The sequence below is a fragment of the Acartia tonsa genome, chromosome 11 (assembly GCF_053477335.1).
Source record: "Acartia tonsa isolate MP-2025a chromosome 11, ASM5347733v1, whole genome shotgun sequence".
Lineage (NCBI taxonomy): Eukaryota > Metazoa > Arthropoda > Copepoda > Calanoida > Acartiidae > Acartia > Acartia tonsa.
In genome coordinates this window covers 36,227,581-36,249,664 of record NC_137270.1, presented here as the reverse complement: position 1 = coordinate 36,249,664, position 22,084 = coordinate 36,227,581, and the positions used below count along the sequence as shown (strand labels likewise).

The window sequence follows — 22,084 nt, the reverse complement described above, 5'->3', positions numbered from 1 at the left end:
AGCCTGGGCCTTCGGCGCCTCGAAAACTGTCTACATTACGACGCAATAAATAACACTTCTTCTGGATAATTTCATCTTTGTTAAACAATACAAATACACTTTGAAATAAATTCAAGAGCCAAGTTATACATTGTAATGTTACAAATAGAAAATAAATAATAAACTAGATGTAGTCTGTTCTTCTGCATTATGTCTATTGCTAAGCATAAAGTATAAAGTACAGTTAAGTACAATCACAGGAAAGAAACATATCTAACCCTGCATTTATTATAACCTGCTACCGTGGCTAAACGCTTAGCACATTAGCTTGTCATCGGGGATGTGATAGGTTCGAATTTCGGCTTAACATCGCCTCATAACTAAAGATTAAAAATGGTTTCTACTACTGCTATGCCAGGTGAGCCCTTCATATACGCTAAGAGAAATGGGGAGACGGAAGTAGCATTTTTGAAAACATAAACGAGGGAAATAAGGTATAGAAATGGAGCAGCTAAAAACCATTATTTTTAGCCTTAATTTTTGTATCGGTAGATAGAGTTTTTCTTGGGAATTGAAGGTCTACTACGACTAAGTAAATGCTAGTCGTCCACAGTTAAATGCACTCAAAGTCATAAAAGCGTTCATTAATTCAGCTGACGCCAATGAAATAGTTAGATGTAATTGCGGGAGGGTTAATTTGTTAAGCCCATATTTTATATTTATCCAACATCAAATGCTTTTATAAAGTCTAAAAATTTAACTTTGTAAATATTTCAGATCCACACCTGATTTGACCATCCTCTTTGAGTCTATCCAGAGAGACAATGGGGACTCCAACTCTATGGAGACCAGTTGAAGGGGTGGCCGCCGTGATGCAGGTATAACTTCATTGTAGAGTAGTTGTGCTACTTAATATCCTTATGTTAAAGTAACAGGATGTCTGTTAATTTGTACCGGACTTGTGGTAGTTTTAGGCGTTTTTCCTGACCTCTCTTGGAGGTTAGGAGCGAAGCAACCTGTTTGAAGTTAAATAGTTGTGTTACTTTGTAACATCACTAGCGGCTGCGTCTTAGCATATAGGGGTTCTATAATCAAAGAGGTAGAGTTGGGAAGAAAATAGTCAAAAACCAAGAATTAAATCTAAAAATTATGCAGGTGTTAGTTCATTGTAGAGTACATAGTTGTGCTACCGTATAACATTACAAGCGAATAGGGGTTTTATATTTAAAAGGGTTGGAAAGGGAAGAAACTAGCCTAAAACCACCCTAAGAATTAAATCTAAAAGTAAGATTATCCTAAAACTATCCAGGACCAATGTGAAGCTTCCTTAAAATAGATAACCCAATTGATTCAGTTGTTATCAAAATCTTAAGCTACAGATTAAAAAAAACTTTACTACTTTAGGTATACAATAGGTTTTGTAGAGAGATATGCCGGTTTTTTAGGCATAACCTCTACTTTAACTAAGAATTTAAAATTGAACCCTTAGTCTTATTCTTGTAGTAACATTAATTTTAAGTTTTTCAATATGTTAGGTTTACAATAAACATTTAGATTCTACTAAATTAATTTTACACTATTTTATTGCTTTTTCTATCTAACTGTGTCTCAAATCTAGACAATAAAGAATTGAAATAGAGGGCTAGTTCCAAATTTAGTACTAAAGCTATTCTGTAAGTCTTGTTCGTTAGTCAGTCTCTTTGAAAAGTGTATATGTTTTAAAGGCATTTTTTAGGTTATTATGTTAGCTCCATTCCGAGGAGGGAAGAAACATTTGCCTGTAAATTACATTGGAACCCAAAGTTTTATAACTTAAACATTATTGGCTCAAAACTTTGGGTACTTTTAGTCAATTTTGATTGGTTATTTCCAAAATATAGTTATGTTGAAATTTTTTACGAATAACTCTAATATACAGATGTCGTAATTTTGTCTAACATCATTGGAAATTTACATAAGTGGTTTCTAACTTAACTACATTATAGTTGCGCTGATTTTGCATATAAATATCCTTTTTTTGTAACAACTATAGATGCGCTACATATTTACACAAATGTCCTTTTCTAGACTGTATAACTAGTAAAGCACTTAAATCTCAGCTTCAGTAATGCTGGTGTTTCCTCATAAACGTAAAAGAGTAAATTAACTTTTAAATTTTAGAAGAAAAAAAGTACCTATGTAGTAGAAATTGAGCTTTGAATAATGTTTTTAAATGTCCTTTAGAATACTTGGATGGGTTAGGTTAGGCAAGATTAAATAATGTTTAAGCTACCTGCAAATATTAGAATACTTATTTATCGCATTGTATTTCAGACAGCTTTCTGTTGATACTTCAATGAAAAAATATAAGATTTAAACCGGTTTTGTTAGCACCGATGGGCCGAACGCCCGGGCTAACAAAACTGGTATTAATTCTATGATTTTTATTTTTATTCGTGTAAAATTGTCTGTAATACGATGCTAAACATGATTTTCTAATATGGCCGTGAAACTGTTTTAATCCAGCGGATATTAATAAATTTCGAAGCCACACTGGAAACAATGTAAAACTTCTTAGGATAATATTTATATTGGCGCATCTCATCTTATTTGGTACTTTTGTCCTGTAGGTAGAAACACTTTAAGTGGGGCCAAGGTATTTAGGTGTTTTAATAGAACTGGCTAATCATTATTTTTTCTTAAAGACCTTTGTGTTAAGCAAGCGCTCCTACTTTTTGCAAACCCATGAAAAAGTTTTGGCGTTTTCCTCTTTTTTTTCAATTTTGAAAATTTGAGTACCCCCCGACATTAACAACGAACAACTATTTTAGTTTAGGTTAGGTTAGGTTATAGGCTAGGGAGCCGAGCGCTGCGGCTAGGCAGGCAAAATTGAAAAAAAGATTCTAAGAGGATAATACCAAAGTTTTTCAATTAATTTTTTTATTTCTAGCGAAGGATTTTCTTAACCGCTGAACAAATTCGGTTCTCCTTTACAGTGAAGCTTCTTATAGGTCCAGAGAAGGTTTTAAACTAAGTTTTTGGGAGGTATCTTAAATTCAAAATAAAAAAATCTAGGTACGTAGCCGCTATTAGTTACATAAAGTGTTAAACATGAAATGTTTATGTGCAACAATGTATTGACACCTGGGAATATTTATGTGTGTATATGAAATCCTAATTGTAGCAATTCAGTGTAATTTCAACATTTTTTCTATTTCACGCCAAGTACACATAATGAAGCTACTTCACTATAGAGAACATCACATACAAATTACGCTGGTACCCAAAGTCTAATAAGCACGTTCTCTGATTGTCTGACTCAAAAACTTTATGAACTTTTTTTTGAATTTTGATTGGCTGGTTCATTAAGTTCAGTGTTCAAATGTTTTAACCACTAATTGTGTAATCTACAGAATAGGTAATTTTGTGCATCAATCATGGGGATGTGCTTCAATTTAAAGGCTATTGTATTATTTCTTAGAACAACACATGCAAAGAATTATAATAATGATGAATTTTTATTTAATTTCTTGGGAGGGAGCGGACATTAGGCTGTAAATTACTCTGTTACCCCCAAGTTTTATAGGCACATTCTCCCATTTAGTGGCTTTAAAAGTTTGGGTATTTTTACTAAGGATTGATAGGGTAGTTGAAGTCTACAAAAGGAGTAATTACCTAAGTTTTCCGTAATTGATAATGTACGTACAATACATCAATTTTTCTTAAACCTTTAGAACTCTGTCATTTTAAAAAAAGACTTCTCTTTGAAAGGACGTATGTTGTTCGAGTTGGCTTCTGATAGTTACTTTAGAATAGATATTTTCTGTATTTACCTAAATAATCTTAATTTTTTTCACTTATTTTTACGTCCATTATATAAGAAAATTGCTGCTTTTAATCCCTTGATACGAAACTGCACATGGCCTAATTAATAATTCATAATTGGTTAGTCATAGAGTTGCTAACAAGGATAATTATCTAGCAAAACAAAGTTGATTTTCATTAGCGCAGCTACTAAAAAATTAGGGTATTTTTTTTGCGGCGATACTAATGAACAAAATAAAATATCACCACAATTGATAATATTACTCTACATTTAAAGATGATTTTCACAAGCGAAGCTTTTTCTATGATCAGAGTTGGTCCGTCCGACCTTTTCATTAATTTAGGCAAAGGCATGTTAGAATTACAAATAATAATAGCCCGTGCCTTTGGCCCCTCGGGGCTAAAAAAACTGGTTTTAATATTGTAATTTTTAATTTTAATATCCGCAGAAAGCTGTCTGTAATACGATGCGATAAATAACTATTCCTTATCTAAGTCTTGCTTGAGTTGCATGATAAAATCAATATAAGGATACATTATATCTTAAACCTCATACATGGAGAGATAAATTAAAAAAGGTAAGAGGTAGAAGGAAGTCGACCTCCCCCTAAATATTGAATTTCATTAAAAAGAAAAAGTAAAAAAAATGAGGAGGGGGAGTAATAGAATACTAGCTGCTGCGCCCCTAGCATCTAGAGGCTCTCTATTCAGATAGGCATAAAAATCGCCTAAACCATTCTATAGTTTAAATCTATAAACAAAAAAACCTAAAACCATCGCAGGGCCTATTTGATTCTTTACTTAAAAAGAAATAAATCTTTAAATGCAATATCCCTGTAAATATAGGTTTTCCTTTTGCTTCTTTTAGCTAATTAAGGATAAAGTCTAAATTATCTCAGTACTATTTTTAGGTTATATTCAAAATAAAGAAGAAAATAATAAAAAATTACTCCTATTCTAAAGTCTTGAAACATCAACCTTTACGAAAATACGCAAAGAAATGACCCTCATTATATGTACAATTTTGTTTAGACTTTCAAATTAATTTTCTGTTAATTAGGTAAGTTCTGACACTACTAGAGTTCATTTTCATTTGTCCTTCCTTCTGACTTTAGTGCTTTGCTTTTATGGATGTTACCATCCTTGTTTGTTTAAAGCCAACTGCATAATAAGCTGAATTTCGTCTCAAATAACGATGACAATATTTGATAACCTAGAGAAAATTTACAAACAATAATATCTTAGTTAAATGAAAGCGCAGCTTGCATAAATAAATAATAATATAGAGAGGTTTTGATTTAATAAATCTTTTTATCTCTTACAACCAAAGTAGTCTATTCTACAAGTGTTTTTATACGTACGTTCATTCTTGAGACGTAAAGTATAGCTTTGATCCTATGAATTTTAATCCTTGTATGATATTATTTTTTTTTATATATGGCTTGAGACCTACAATACTAAAGTTTTAGTTTTGAGAAATGTACACTTTGCTTTTAGGGATAACGTCATAATTGTTTTCTCATTTCTCCTTACCCTTCTGTACCAATTCCCCCACAAACCTTACAAAATTCTTGTATGTAAATTAAAGAGTAGCTGCTTGTTTATCAATGTAATGCAGGAAACATTTTGCCGCCTTTACTTTTAGTTAAATTAAATAGCATCAAACCTGACTTTTGATCCATAATTTTTTATGGCAAAGCCACTCTTAAAGCAAACTTTATATTTTTTACTTTTCTTTACTGTTTCAGTCCTACCTCACTTCTTGTTTTCTTATTTTTAATTAAAACACATACAAACACACCTACAAATCTTTTACTTTTGTCAAAAACCAAAGACGTAGGCAGTTATATTATAAAATCAAAGTATGGTTTCTTATTGTCTTCAAGATCTAAAGCTAGACTTTTATTTTGTGTACTTGTAATGTTACCTACGCTTCCCATAAATGTTAGATTCAATTTGTAAAAATGAAAGCAAAATAATACGTACAAATGAAAATAAGCCTTTTTGGTTTTTAAAATATTATTTCAAAATCGAGGTATATTAAGATAAAGATTAAGAAATCTAGAAAATGTTTAGTAGCATAGGGAAAATTTTTGAATTTATTAGTTAGATATAAAAGGGTTGTTGCATTAAGTTTAATTTTAGGAAAATAGGATAAGTAAAGATTAAAACCGCATTTTTTTATAAAGTGACATTGTTCTTTTTTCTCATTATATAAAGTCCTAGCTGCTGATGATGGCTGACTTCTCCCTTTAAAACAGCCCTAGTTGCTCCGCCCCTAGCCTATATAAGAGGGAAGGGAGTTAAGAAAAATAGCTTTAATCCCACCCCGAGACATTTATTAAGATCCCTGTAAAAGTACAATCTATTCGGACCAGCATTTTTCGAGATCTTTAGCTTTACAAAAAAATCTAACTAAAACTTACATTAAAGGAATTATAAGGAATGGGACCTGTTAATTACAGCCAAGCTTTAATTAAATGTGGTTTCTATAAACTTATCGTGTTGTTCCTGTTAAATCTGCATTTGTTAGAGAAAGACTTTCATACAAACTTAGGCACAGGGATCTAAAGGGATAAGACAATGTCTAATGAATTGATGTACTTACCCAATGATGACACACAAAATTAACCCCTCTGTAAAATAAAATTAGTGATTGATTCGTTTGAACACCTAACTAAATAAACCAACCAATCAAAATTCAGTAAAAGTCCCCAAAGTTGTTAAGCCTACGAATAAGAAAACGTTATTATGAAACTTTGGAGACTAGTGTAATAAACAGCCCATTGTCCCCTCTCTCTCTCCGGGTATATAGCACAAAAGGAAATAGTTTTGCATACAACTCTGCAGTCAGTCAAAATTAAGATTTGTTGTATTGTTTTTTTCTATAACACTTGCATTTGTAGTTGTACAGTAAGATTTTATGTCAGGAAATTACTGGCAGAAAAGTTTTTCGCCAGGTGCCCCGTCCCTGATTTAACAAACTTAGATAAAGTTTTTTTTCTCGCCAGATTTGATTGATGTAGGAATCTTGTAGTTTTATTAACTTGTTAAGAGCAAAGATTCTCAATATGTTAACACATGTCCTATTCACTGTGTTAATATGTCCCTTAATCAATTCTGGATAATCATTGTATAAAAGTAATAGGATGTCGTATTTGTGTGTTTGTACCGAAGGAACTCGCTAACAACTGCACTGGACCCATATGGTTTTCTTTTACAGTGAATTTATTACAGGTGTATGGATAGTTTATCTATAATACAAAGTATAATGATGTCTGTTCGTCCGTCTGTCTGTCCGTCCCTTAAGATCTCGGTAACAACTGAACCGATCGGATTCTACTCTTCAGGGAATATACCTACTGGTCCTGTGGTGGTTTTAGGCTATTTTTTTTTTGGGGGGGGGGGACACCCTCAACCCCCCCAAAAATGAAAAAAATCCCGCCTTAATTTTTTTTTAATTATTTAAAATTAATTTTTTTTCTTTAATTACCTCTTGGGGCAAAGCCCCTAGAGGCTAGGGGCGAAGCCGCTAGTAATTATATGAAGGGTTAGTACCTCCGCTCTCCCAAGAGAAATCGCCCCTGAAAAAAATACTCCTCCATAAAGAAAATATTGTACATTAAACAGTAATTTTAGTAAATTAAATTTTGCTTAATACAAGCCGGATTTTGTCTGTATATAAGAATCATAATAGGATTGTTATTTTCATCTTTGCGGACAACTGTTTATAAAATCCCTATTAGATGTGTATATATATATTTTAGGGCACGGTATGGCCGTTGAGTCCAGCAAGGGAAACAAAAGAAAAAGGTAACAACTTGAACTTAAAAAATAAGTAACAACCCCAACCCCACTAAAAAATTAAAAAAAAATCCATTTGCACATTGACAGTTTCGAAGCCGGGATTATTATTTTAGGGTTGGTGAGGGTAAAAGGGGATATTTAATTTACATTAATTTAATTCTATTCTACTTTTCAGAGAAGATGATTGTTCAACAGATCCAGTATACATACAACAACGCTCTTCTATATTTAAGCAAACTCACACTTAAACAACAACAACAAAAAAAACATTTTTAAGTTTCAAATTAAATGTACAGGCTTTTTAATAATTTTGTATGTATGAAAACATTTTTTTAAAATTATTTTAACATTGGTAATTGTACCCATGAGAAGCGTAGCAATAACAATATAAAAAATAACAATTTTTTACTTTTTAGTTTAATTCTTTAAATAAGCTTTATTGCAATGATAGCAGTCTCTATCATTAGGCTTATAGAGAAGCCACGTTAGCAATAAAGAGTCTTATTATTATTTGATACTTTTAATTTTTTCGGATATTGATATTTTATTATTAAAAAGCCTGCCGTATTTAAATCTAACATATTTAAATTAAACATTATGTGAAATAACATTTATCTCAACTATAAAAAAAAATTCGTTCGTTTTTAACAATTTAATTTATGTATCTTAATTATTAAAATTAGTATTTTATCGTAATTGTAAAATTAATGAAAAATGTGATTTATTTGTATAAGGTTATTTTTCACGATTCTTTTTAGGGGTGTAAAAATTGGTTATATAATGTTCGTGTTAAGCTTTCTGGTAGTTATAACTCTAAATTTTCAATATTTTTTCCGGAAGTTTACCTTTTTTGTGGGGTGTGGGGGGAGAATTCAAGTATAAAACAAATATTATATAACTCAAATAGATAATGGCCTGTCCTTTGCTACGTTTTTTAGAATTGTTATGACTATCCTTTGATTTTTACACCCTGAAAAGAACAAAAATAAACTAAAAATCCTGAGTGAAGTTTTTTATCTTAAAAATGTATTTGTAGCCATGATTACAATTTGATGTAAGTTTCAGGGAGTGATATTACATTGGAAGATTTTTCTCAATATTTTTTCACTAAATATTTATTATTTACTTCAAAAATTTAAGTTGAATATCTAATTTTAAGTGAAATTAATGCATCTAAGAATCTAAAAAATGTTTTTAATGATACAATATAGCCAGGAACGCGCAAGGATATTGCATCTTAAGATAACTTTTTTTTGTCTACATTGATTGTTATTATTAGGGAATTCATTATTGAAACAAAATGTTGTGATTGTTTTTTCTTCAGGTTTTATATGAATGTCCTTTAAATATTTACATCATTTTTAAAAGAGGGTCATACTTTTCGCGTATTTTCCGAAAAGTTGTGTTTTAGTATTTAGTCAAATGCGCTTGTTAAGTCAAACTGTTCTTAATTATGAACCTTTCATATATATACATTTGGTATATATATAAAGAACAATTTAACTTTACAGAAAGTACGCAAAAAAATGACTCTCTTTGTAGAAATAGTTATCTTAATTTGCCCTATCCCTATAATGTTAGAGTTTTGAGTTGATTAATGTTGGGCTTTATAATATGCATCTTTGTCAGGGAGGCGAGGATTTGACAATGGACGTAAAAAATATTTTTTGTGTAAAATTCTCCTTTTTATACCAAACATGGAAATTAAGGAAAGAAAAGTGTAGTATAAAATGTATTTATATTATCTGAACTCTGAATTTTGTATTTTAATTCAGAGAAGATGAAAATACCCTCCATTGTAATAACCCTGTATTCCTGACCTTAGTTGCAGTACACATAACAGGGAAGGCGGTGAGGTTTTCTGGGGAAAAATTCTAGCATGAACCGGCTCTTAGCCATAATGAAAAATCGTGTTTAGCATCGTATTAAAGACAATTTTCTACGAATATTAGAATAAAAATAATAGAATTAATACCAGTTTTGTTAGTCCGGATATTCGGCTTACAAAACTGATTTTAATCTTAATTTTTTTATTTTAATATTCGCGGAAAGCTGTCTGAGAATGGAGATGTTTGTAATATTGATTCTTAAATTTTTCACAAAAAATAATATGATTAGAATGTTAAAAGTTATCTCCCTATCCAAACGTTGCATGTTAAAAAATTAACTAAACTCCTAAAAAGACAAATTGTCCAAAGTTGCATAAAAATATAAAAATAGTGAACACTAAAAGATTATTACAAGAGGGATTTTTTACTTAAATAAATGAAAATATTTTAAAAACTAAGATATTTCTTATGTAGATAAGCAAAATACCCCGTTCTATAGATTTAAATTACAGGTTGAAAAGTTTACACAAGGCTAATATGAACCAATCAATCAAGAAAAAAAAGTAACTAAAGTTTTTATACAAACAGAACTTAAGGAACTATATGATTTACAATTGATTGTCCACTCCTACGTTAATTTTTTATCCGTGGAAAATTCATGTAATATCGAGTTAAGAACGAAGGGAAATGGGTGTTAAAGTGACATCAAAGATAATCAAACATAAAATGATTAGAATTAATAAATATTTTCCCTGTACATCTATTTGCATTTTTTATGATATTTTAAAAAGAAAAAAACAAAAAATGATTCTTAAATGCATATGATAATAATATTTTAATTTCATCTATTAAGATCTCCATAACATATTCAAACTAACGGCCAGTAAAACCAGTTTTTTTGGCAGTCAGTTTCATTTATTATAATCCCGTTGTCATGGCTCGTAATAAAATTAATAATTTCCAACAACCCTGCACTTATTTTTTTAACCTATTTTCTCTTGTGCGTTATATTTTTAATAAAAATTATTATGTGATGTATTTTTTTCCTTTATATAAATACTACTATAGTCAATAAAAATTCGTTGATAAAATTTTTAATTGTTTTTTTCTACTGTAATTTTCTAAACGTAATTGGCACGTAAAGTAGAACCGAATTAGTTTCGTTTTCTAGAAAGATCTTTCTAATGAAATTACAGTGGTTTCCCTCTAAGTGCACATTCTATGACAGAAACCATCTTACATTTTGAAATGCATTGAAAATAATGGAGAGGGGGGGTTAGTTTTTCGTTTATAAAGGGGGGGGGGGTAAATGCAACCATCTCGCAATCAGTGAGCAAATGGCACTTAGAATTAGAATTTCGATCTAAAAATTTTGCATGAGTAACCCTTGGTAGGTTTATTTTCCCTAATTCGAACAAAAAGTTGGAAGTCACGGCTGGCGGCTCAGCCGATTAGCCGTTTTTTGCCTATTTTCAGGGCAAATTTGTCATTAATTACGTAGAAATCAACTTTTAAAAACATATTTTTGGTTTACTTCATGTTAAATGATAGCAATAACCATTTTTAAAATTTCTAGTACCAACAGCTACCGACTAGAACCCTTTGATAAGGTTTTTGAGCGACAAAAAGTATTATGTGGAGATAGGTTTCGTGACTAATTTGAATTCTAAGTGCCATTTGCTCACTGATTACGAGATGGTTGCATTACCCCCCATCCCCCTTAGTCTGGTAAGGTTATATTGAGTTTTGGGTAGCCCAAGAGGGCAACAGGAAACCTAAGGTTCTAGACAGGAAAAAATAGGGACTCTATTATTTAATTATTGCATCTTATTTAAAGACAGCTTTCCGCGGATATTAGAATTATAAGATAAAGACCAATTTGTCTGTTCTGAGCGGACGAAAGCCCGGGCTGACAAAACTGGTGTTAATTTTGATATTTACACCTTAATTGTCGTTAAAAATTTTCTGTAATTCGATGCTATACATGATATATCAATATGGCTGAGAACCATTTCTTATCCAGCGGATATTAATCGGTTTCAAAGCTATTTTGGAAATGAGATAACAGCTCAGCTCTTGTCATATCCTTCTCCCTGAAAGTTTGAATTAATTGAAAATTAATATCTCTACAGAGAGAGTATATTTATTTAGCTTTGAAATATTCTCTACTAATCAATCTACGTTCATTTTGGAAAGTGTTCTTACAATAGCTGCAATTAATATTCAATTGTTTTATTGTGTAAAGAATTAATATGTTAGCTTAAATGAACAGTCCCTAAAGTGGATTAAAGACCATATTCATGGGGTTTCAAAAGAAATAATGTCGCGAAAACCCATCTCTGATGTCTAATATTTCTTTTATATTGTTTATAGTTATACATATATAAGGGATTAAGAACATAACTTTTTATGATTTTTATGATAGAACTCAGATCTTCTAGTAGGAGGGTAGGGGGTGGATGGTGTCATGTGACGTTATTTTAGCCAGCCACATTTTTCACTTTATTAGAACATGATAATATGATGTAAGATTCAAGTAATAATAAATCCATTTCTGCAACTGTCCACGGTTTTGTATAAATACTTTCATTTTGAGTTCAAGTTCAGATATTGCTGTTGGCTAAATAGAGATGCTACTGTACTTGTTAATTAAGTTTCCACTTTAATCAAACATTCATTTTTACAGGATTTCCTTTGACATTTATCCTTTTATTTATTTTTTTTTCGATTTTATTTGTTTGTTCGTTAAGGTCGCGCGGAACAGAGGTGGATTCTTAAAAAACTAAAATTAGTGAGGCTCCCTAAAAATTTAGAGGGGATAATTTTGTCTTACTATTTTAGTGATTTAAAATACCAAAAAAGTTTTTCAAGAATTCACCTCAGATTAGTTCTTAATTTTCAAGAATCCTCACAAAGCTAGGTAGCTATAAATTTTTATGGTGGTTTTCGGCATTTTCCCCCCACTCACCATTCCTAGTACAGAGCCCCTAAAATCTAGTGGTGCATTCGATAGTTTAAGATATTGTATAGAAGATGAGCAAATTAATGGATTTACGATTAGTTGTTATTCAGGATAATCTGAATTAAAAGCTTCATACATTTTCTTTTGAAGTGCTGTTGTGTAAATCACGTTTGAATTGTATAGCAGCTTTACTGCAAAAATTGTAAACTCTTTAGTAATAACTTCTTTACATTTTCAGTTGATATCTAAAATACAATATCTTTTATGCTTTTTTTGTCCTTATTTTTTCTCCAAAAAAACGATGCAATTATTGAATTACTTTTAATCTACCAGAAGATTGCCTCTTCTTGAATCTTAAATTTTAGGAAAAAGACAGCTAAAAACCTGCCTAGGGCATATATAAACCTTCCCTGAAATGAAATATGTCATTACGAGATTTTACCACAAAGATAAACATCTTACTACTTTACATAAAATCTTTAATGAAAAAACTAGCTGTAGTAAAGATAATACCAAATAGGGCAGAATTGGAATTTTTTGTACATTGATTAATTGTTTATATGGATAATATGGTAAAATATCATGATTGATTCAATACACTACACTTTATTCTCTTTTTAAAAAGCTAGCCAAATAAAAATTTAGACGATAAAAATAAGGAAAAGATAAGAAATAATCTATCATCAATTGTAGTATCCCTGCCATTGTGTACAATAGTATCATCGATTCAAACCAACTTCCATTCAGAATAGATTTTTTTAATCTATGGCTACATAACACAAACATTTATGCACTAAATAGCAAGGCGCGGCGGCCACGCGTCTGCTTCCGTTAAGCCTCTGGTAAATCAACTTTTTACAACTTTAAAAATCAGCCGGAAGTCTAACCCTAACCAAAATATGGCTATCTCTCTTAACAAAAAATTTAATTTTGGCTTTGTAGCTGCTGCCGAGCCCTGTTAAATAGTAAACTTAGGAAATCTAATTTTGATTGGCCTGAATGATCTTATTTTGTTTGTATGTGCTTCAAAAAAAAAAATTCGCAAATTTACTACTAGTATTATAGGAAGAATCTATAGATTATTACTTGGATGTTGCACTAGATTTTCATGCTTGCAGCTGACTAAAATAATGATAACCCTATTCCATTTACTCCATACCCTCCCCTCCTATTGGATGAACGAACTCACCCATAAATGAAGTTTAAATTAGCAACCTAAATTGACGAAAAAATTTTCTCTGTCAATATATTCAAATATTCTATTTCCATTTAAGAAAGTGAGTTGGACTGATGTTTCAGAACCTTCTCTTCCATTGGACGTCATCGTTCTTGTTTAAACCTATTCTCTGCAGAATTGATGAGACAATATTTAAATCTAAGCAGTTAGATAGCAAACATAGGATAAAGACTAAGTAGGCTAAATTATCTGAATTAGGCAGCACTGAATTTTCTTTTTTTTATATAAAGTATTAGTTGGAAAGTTATGGGATGCGTTACTCTAACTCTTTATGGATATGATGGATTGCACCTGTCTGAGGGCCAAGGCAGTCTCCCTGCTCTTACTATTAGATTCTCGTACCAGACATACCAACAGTAGGTGCCAGTTTTACGTTCTTAGTATGCCGCGATGTGGACTCGAACCCAACAGCAAGCCGACATGTTGCCAATACGCTTCTGCCAGAGGTTATCCTTTACCATAAAGTCAAAAAAAAATATTTGTGGTAAATAACTGATTAATAATAGATTGAAAAGAAACATTTTTACGTGTCCATAGAGGCCTCTAGGGGCATAGCCGCTAGTTTTTAAAAAGTTAGTGGCGTATTCATAATTCAGTCATTATGATTAAAAAATAAGATGTCAACAAATTTGCTTGAGGCTATGTGTGAATCCACTAGTTTGTTAAAATTGTCTCATCCTATTGTTAAAGTTGGCTAATTATTGTATAATTCCCACCTAAGTACTCTCCAAATTACGGCATTATTCAACTTTGTTTCTACAGATCCACTAATGCATAGGACTCTGTTAGACATAAAAACGTTGAATTGACATAAAAATTCAAAATATAAGGCATTCAATAAAGGCTGAAAAACGGACAAATTATTTTCATGCTTTCAAAAAAATTGGGTTTAGTCCCTTTCGTGGCAATGCCTCTTAAGGGGTGTTTCGTCGTATTTTCACATTAGCTTTTCCCCTAATGCTAGCCCCTGCGGGCTGCTCTAACCCTGTGGGGCAATCACCCATTCTAAATAACCTATGAAAAGCTAATAAGAAAATACGACGAAATGCCCCTTAAGAGGCAATGCCACGAAAGGGACTATACACAAAAATTGTTAATCAGGGGGAGTTTTTCTTGTATTAGTTCATACTTTAGGCTAAGTTAGGTTAGGTTATATTGGGTACAGAGAAAAACTAATGCATAGCACTCTGTTGGACATAAAAACGTTGAATTGACACAAAATTTCAAAATATACGGCATTTAATAAAGGCTAAAACAAACTGGCAAATTTTCATGCTTGGAAAAAAATATTGTAAACCAGTGCAGTGGTTGGGTCAGTTTATCTTGTATTAGTTCTTCACTTTAGGTTAGGTTATATTGGGTAAATCCTAAAATTAATGTCCATTCAATCCTGCCACAAATAAACCTGCAGTATTACACTAGATAAATATGAGTTTAAAGTAAACATACTTTTATTGACAACCTACTAAATTCTTTACCTCCAACTTTAAATACTTTGGAAACAACAATCCCTAAAATTCAAACCTACCACAAATTACTTCGGTTGACAACTTACTAAATTCAATACCTCTAACTATACTTACTTTCAGAGCACCAACCCCTAAATTCAATACCTCTAACTATAAATACTTTAAAAGCAACAACCCCTAAATTCTTTACGTCTAACTATACTAACTTTGAAAGCAACAACCCCTAAATTCTTTACCTCTAAATATACTTACTTTGAAAGCAACAACCCCTAAATTCTATATCTCTAACTATACTTACTTTCAGAGCACCAAGCCCTAAATTCTATACGCCTAACTATACTTACTTTGAAAGCAACAACCCCTAAATTCTATACCTCTAACTATAAATACTTTGAAAGCAACAACCCCTAAATTCTTTACCTCTAACTATACTTACTTTGAAAGCACCAACCCCTAAATTCTATACCTCTAACTATAAATACTTTAAAAGCAACACCCCCTAAATTCTATACCTCTAACTATAAATACTTTGAAAGCAACAACCCCTAAATTCTATAACTCTAACTATAAATACTTTGAAAGCAACAACCCCTAAATTCTTTACGTCTAACTATACTTACTTTGAAAGCAACAACCCCTAAATTCTTTACCTCTAACTATACTTACTTTGTAAGCAACAACCCCTTAATTCTATACCTCTAACTATAAATACTTTGAAAGCAACAACCCCTAAATTCTTTACGTCTAACTATACTTACTTTGAAAGCAACAACCCCTAAATTCTTTACGTCTAACTATACTTACTTTGAAAGCAACAACCCCTAAATTCTTTACGTCTAACTATACTTACTTTGAAAGCAACAACCCCTAAATTCTTTACCTCTAACTATAAATACTTTGAAAGCAACAACCCCTAAATGCATTTTCTTTCACACAAACTCTTCCTAACACTTCATGGCAATTCTACAAATTCTCTCCTACACAAAACTTTGTTCATGGATAGAAATCAAGATAAATAAAGACAATTCAAATTACAAAATTAAATTTTTCTGGTTAAATTTCCACCTGAAACTCAAAACCATTTGGGTCAGACAAGTTACCAAAAATTTATAAATATGGAGAAGGTACGATGAAATTATTTTTGGGTTGGTATCACGCCAAGTCACAACAAAAGAGCAGAATGCAATACTCGGGCCAGGTAGTTGTATGGGTTATACATCAATACTTTTACATTCATTTTTGTACCTTTTCATTTTTTTGTCTATTGTGAATAACAATCCATGTCTCCAAAAAGTTTTATTTTTATGACAAATGCCTGAGCAAATTCTGTGAATTGTGGAAAATGTCGCATTTCAGTCAGTTTGACTTCAATGTGGCATTTGATTGTAAAATAAATAAAATTTTATTGTTTTTGACTTAAGGATGGGTATTGAAATTAAGAAAATTTAAGCTTTTTTTATGGGGGTAAGATGATGATTGGAATTGACTTTTACATTTTCTAGGTGCTATTACCTTCCAAAAATGGCTTAAAACCATCCAGCTACAGTCATAATCTTACACTTTAATAATAAAGTATAATAGTTCAAGTATAAATCATACTTTACATATATTTTTACAAGGGGAATTTTTTCTATAGTTCTACAGAAAATAGAGCTTAAACAATTATATAGAGAAAAAAAGGTCAGTTAACTGCAATCCCTATGACATGTTTAAAATAAATGTATTGAAATTTTCGAGCTATGACGTACGTACGTATATTATAGCTGCGCTATTTTAAAAACTAGGTCAACCTAATAAAAATATAATTCGGGTGTTATAAATTGAAATTGAGAAATTGCATAAAAATCGGGAATACTAAGACCTATATAGAGAGAAAGAAAAAGCAGGTGGTTTCCCTCAAAGTCCTTAGTCGAGCAAAGAAATCCTATATCCACCCTAAATAAATTGAATTGCACTCTGAGAGAAAGCCCCAAAACTGTTCTAAATTATGGGCATTTCATAAACTTACATTTGGTCAAAATTAAGAACAGTGCGTCTAAATAAACGCATTTGACTAAACGGTAACACATAACTTTATGGAAATACGCGAAACAAGGATGACAACATCCATAAAAGCGAAGCACTGAAACGGTAGGAAAAACGGACATTAACAATTGTATAGTGTTAGAACCTAATTATCATAATATAAATTTATAAGAGTCATAGCAAAATTGTAAGTAAATTTGTTGAAAAACTGCTTGATACAGGATAAATTTTATGGACATACTTACATTTTTAGGACTTGATTATAGAGTTGCTTCGCTCATTACATTATACTTTGTTGTCCTAGGAATCAATATACCAAAAATCAGATCAATCCGATGATTAGATCACATAAAAATTTGTTGTTAAAAAAGTAAAAAATCAACATGTTTAAAATGGACGTACGGACATTTTGATAATGATTATAGAGTTGCTACGCTTTCTAAATCGTACCTATCTACTAAAGGAATCACCACGCAAAATATAAAATCGATAGGACAATTCTAACATGCCTAAATTAACGAATAAAAGCTAACTATCTCGGACGGACGGTCACGGACCTACTCTAATTATAGAAAAGCTTCGCTTTTAAAAATGATCCCCTTTGTTGAGTATAGGACAATTCAATAATGTTGGACATGGTTCACATCAATTATGTCGACTTAAAGTTTTGTAGCAGATTTTGTTGCACAGTTTTTCGTCATATTTTCACAGTAGCTTTCCTCATATTTCTAACCCTTGCGGGGCTAATTTCCTTACCATGTGGGGCAATCCATAACCATTTGAAAACCTTAGAAAGTTGTGAAAATAAAGTATTATTGACTGAAAATAATTGCCCATTGCTCTATCCTCGTAGTCATGAATGTTGCAAATAGAAGGATTTACTATGGCCATGAAGAAAGACAGCAGTACTAGAGTTAGTTATAGAGTGTCTTTTCCATTTTTATGAAATTTATACATATTAAACAGTCGGTTAATTTAAATTATAGTAATTCATTTAATTTAGTGGTCCTTTCAAACAAAGTTCCTGTGATAAATTCCTTATTATTAAAATAAGGTGTTTTTTCTTATGCCTAATTTCAGAGGTGGTCCTAACCCTGCTGGACCTATACCTGCTGTGTCCTAACCTTGCGGAGATACCCAATAACCGTTAGTAACCTAACTGGACCTAAAGTAATAATCAAACAAATGTAAATCAACCACCCCTTATTTTGAGTTTATTTTTAAAATAAGAGGGGGTATTATAGGTGCTCAACAGGTTAGTTTGGTGAAAGTGCCGATAGAGTAATTATAGTATTAGTTTGTGTTGTTATGTTTTTCCAATGCTTTCATTCAAAACCTAAATAAACATAAAATAAAATTGAAAGAGTTTGAAACTAATAGGTCTATTCTATCAGGTAACAGGATGTGAGTTATAAGACTTTTGCAAATCTTATCAAAACAAGGAAGAATACCAACAAAAAAGCAAAGTTTAATCTCAATTCTTTTATGAAAGTTACATGATGTGTTTCTGGTTTCTGTTTGTGCTTTACAAAAAAAACTTTGGGGTGCTCATATAGAACTAATATGAAAACAGTAAAAGTGTCTGACTATGACGTCAGAAAAAATTAACAATTAACCAATGAGAGGCCGCTATATATTTTACCACAGTGAATACTGGCTCCTTATTGGTTAATTGTTAATTTTTTCTGACGTCATAGTCAGACACTTTTACTGTTTTCAACTAATATCTAAGTTAAACCTTAAAGTAAACGCAAGAAAAGTTCATGTTCAGCAAAAAATCATGTCTAATAGCCATTGACGTGCAGACAAACAGACCAATCAAGTATGAATTAGCGTAGCTACGCTGCCAATAAGATGTGCATGTGTTATAAAATTGTGATCAAATTCACACCCTGCACCAAAACACACTTCAATGATTAACTATTCTTACAATAACATAGATAACAAATCATCATAGATCAGAATAATATCATAGATAAATTATTAATATAGATAGATAGAACAACCTTACACTTAATGATGAACATTTCAATTTTTAACTATTATTACAATAACATAAATAACAAATCATAATAGATTAGAATATTAGACTGATATTGTTTTTATGACAATATCATAGATGAATTATTATTATAGATGTGACCAAAATTTTACTTTGCATTACTTATCTGAATATTAACATGGACAATTACATATAGAAGATAGGAAAATAGTAAGGGAACAATCAAGCCATATTATCGATGAGAAAGTGAAGAGATTTTAGTATTAAAGGGCAGTTATTTTTTTCATTTCATTTGCATAACAAGTGTGCTAAAAAAATTATATTATGTTAAGTTTGTCCTCTCCTATAATGTAAAGCATATGACAAAACATATACTTAAAATGATTTAATAACATTTATTTTTTTAACAATCTAATTGATACTTAGTCTGTGACAACTGCTTTCATTCAGAACATGAATAAATTAAATTGTCAACCTATAACAGCATCAACTTTAGATACCTTATTCTCAGAAAATACACGTAGAGCTTTCCAAAAAAAAAAATCAATTTGATAATTTTAATTAATACTTAGTCTGTGACTCTTGCTTCCATTCAGGGCATGAATAAATAAAGTTGTGAAATTATATTAATATCAACTTTTAGATGCCTTTTTCTCAGGAAATACACGAAGAGCTTTCCAAAAAAATCAATGTGATAATATTAATTAATACTTTGTCTGTGACTTTTGCTTTTATTCATGACATGAATAAATAAAATACTCAACTTATATCATTATCAACTTTTAGATACCTTTTTCTCAGAAAATACATGAAGAGCTTTTTTTAAAAAATTAAATTTGATAATCTTAATTAATACTTTGTCTGTGACTCATGCCTTTTACATTGGGGCAAGAATAATGATATTGTTCCCCTGGGTCTAATATCTACACACTTTACCACGAACCAAACTAGAACCGGACCCTAAGATTTGGTAGATTTTGATATAACAATAGATTATATATTAGACGTTATTGTACGAGTTTATACTAATTTCAACTAATTTTCTTTAAACAATATAGTTTTGGGTCTTAAAATATGCCATCCTATAAAGATATTGGGATTAATTTTTTTAAAATTTGTGTACTCTAAGCTGTTATACTATTTTTATGAATAATAAAAACAATTATAAACCCACAACCACTTCATTATGCAATCTACATTTTCCTGGATATTTTGTCTATGGTAGTCCATAAGTGTACAGCTTTACAGTACATTGTTTCTATTTGTTAAAGCAACACGTATGATAAAAGAAAAAGATTCTTTTTAAAGTAAAATGCCTATATTTCAATCAAAATCTATATTTTTGTATTTTTTACCGATCCACTTCATTATGCAAATCAAAAGAAAATCAATGAAAAAAAAGTTTATTTTGCACTTTTCTCCACTTTTAAAAAATGATTCTGATAAAATAACAATTTTTTTAACGGATTTATGCATTAATTATAATGAAAAACAGTTTAAGGTAGATTTGAATGATTTTTCTAAATAAGAAATAATTGAAAAAAAGAAATTTTATCCCTATCACTTTAGAAGACAGCTGCTGACCCCCAGTCTTATGGATGAAGCTAAATACATGTTAAAGATAAAAATTAGCCTGTAAAGTATACAAAAATGTTTTTTGATGTGTTAAAAAAATCCATTTTAAAATCTTGATTTTGAGGATGATGGCCTTTAAGATGCTCTTACTGGTGGTGAAGGTGAGCTAAATGTTATCTAAGTACATGACCATTACAACAACTTGTCTATTAACCTATGTACCATTTTTTGTAGTCATAGCAGCCTCCAGTGGAGCCTCTCGACATGAAATATAACCATTATCTAAAAACTACATTATTTACTCTATGAATTTTAGTAATTAAAATTGCAATTTTTTTCGTTTTTAATATTGCTTGGCTGGAGGCTGCTATGACTACAAAAATTAGACCATAGTTTAATATATAAGTTTTCATCATGGGCATGCACTTTGATGACATTTAGCTCACCATCACCACCAGTAAGAGCATCTTAAAGGCCATCATTCTCAAAATCAAGATTTTAAAATGGATTTTTTTAACACATCAAAAAACATTTTTGTATATTTTTCAGGCTAATTTTTTATTTTTAACATGTATTTAGCTTCATCTATAAGACTGGGGGTTGGCAGCTGTCCTCTAAAGTGATAGGGATAGAATTTCTTTTTTTCAATTATTTCTTATTTAGAAAAATCATTCAAATCTACCTTAAACTGTTTTTCATTATGATTAATGCATAAATCCCTTAAAAAATTATTATTTTATCAGAATTAATTTTTAAAAGTGGAGAAAAGGGCAAAACAAACGTTTTCCCCATTGATTTTCTTTTGATTTTCATAATGAAGTGGATCGGTAAAAAATACAAAAATGTAGATTTTGATTGAAATATAAGCATTTTCTTTAAACAGAATCTTTTTCTTTTATCATACGTGTTGCTTTAACAAATAGAAACAATGTACTGCAAAGCTGTACACTTATGGACTACCGTAGACAAAATATCCAGGAAAATGTAGATTGCATAATGAATTGGTTCTGGGTTTAATAAAATAGTGCCAATTTATGTTTTTGACTAAGATCTCAGGGCAGGCCCTGGATTATGATTATTTACAACATTTAATCTAGGACTAGTTTCTGTAGTTGATTTCTTAAAAAGCAAATGTTTCATTCAATGGAAAATTAAAATTATACCAAAATTCCTTAACAGTTAGTCTAGCAATCCATAAAAAAAATGTAGAACCAAATGGTTTGTTGTCTGGTACATGTTACTAATGTTCTAGAAAGGACATTTAATTAAGCGAATCTACACAAAAATTAAATCATTTCTGTGTGCCAGATATTCAGAGTTCTACAGTATCCTTATACTAAAGTATCAGGATGTGTGTCTGTGTGTGTATTTGTTTGTACCAAAGGATCTCGCTAA

The 22,084-nt window shown here is 30.8% G+C and overlaps 1 protein-coding gene and 1 long non-coding RNA gene across 2 annotated transcripts in view; both read left to right on the top strand.

Annotated features, from left to right (window-relative positions):
• Cand1 (Cullin-associated and neddylation-dissociated 1) overlaps positions 1 to 8,324 on the top strand; it is a 58,806-nt gene extending 50,482 nt beyond the window's left edge. Inside the window, exons 36-39 of the mRNA XM_080176265.1 lie at positions 757 to 857; positions 7,551 to 7,596; positions 7,766 to 7,880; positions 8,149 to 8,324. Of these exons, the coding sequence (XP_080032391.1) occupies positions 757 to 835 (79 nt within the window). The 3' untranslated portion in view covers positions 836 to 857; positions 7,551 to 7,596; positions 7,766 to 7,880; positions 8,149 to 8,324. The remainder of the gene's footprint in view (positions 1 to 756; positions 858 to 7,550; positions 7,597 to 7,765; positions 7,881 to 8,148) is intronic.
• A 275-nt stretch (positions 8,325 to 8,599) lies between these two features.
• Positions 8,600 to 10,513, top strand: LOC145331553 (uncharacterized). The gene is made up of 2 exons (XR_013883781.1): positions 8,600 to 8,748; positions 10,273 to 10,513. It is a non-coding gene; the product is annotated as an uncharacterized LOC145331553 (long non-coding RNA).
• The last annotated feature ends 11,571 nt before the right edge of the window (positions 10,514 to 22,084 follow it).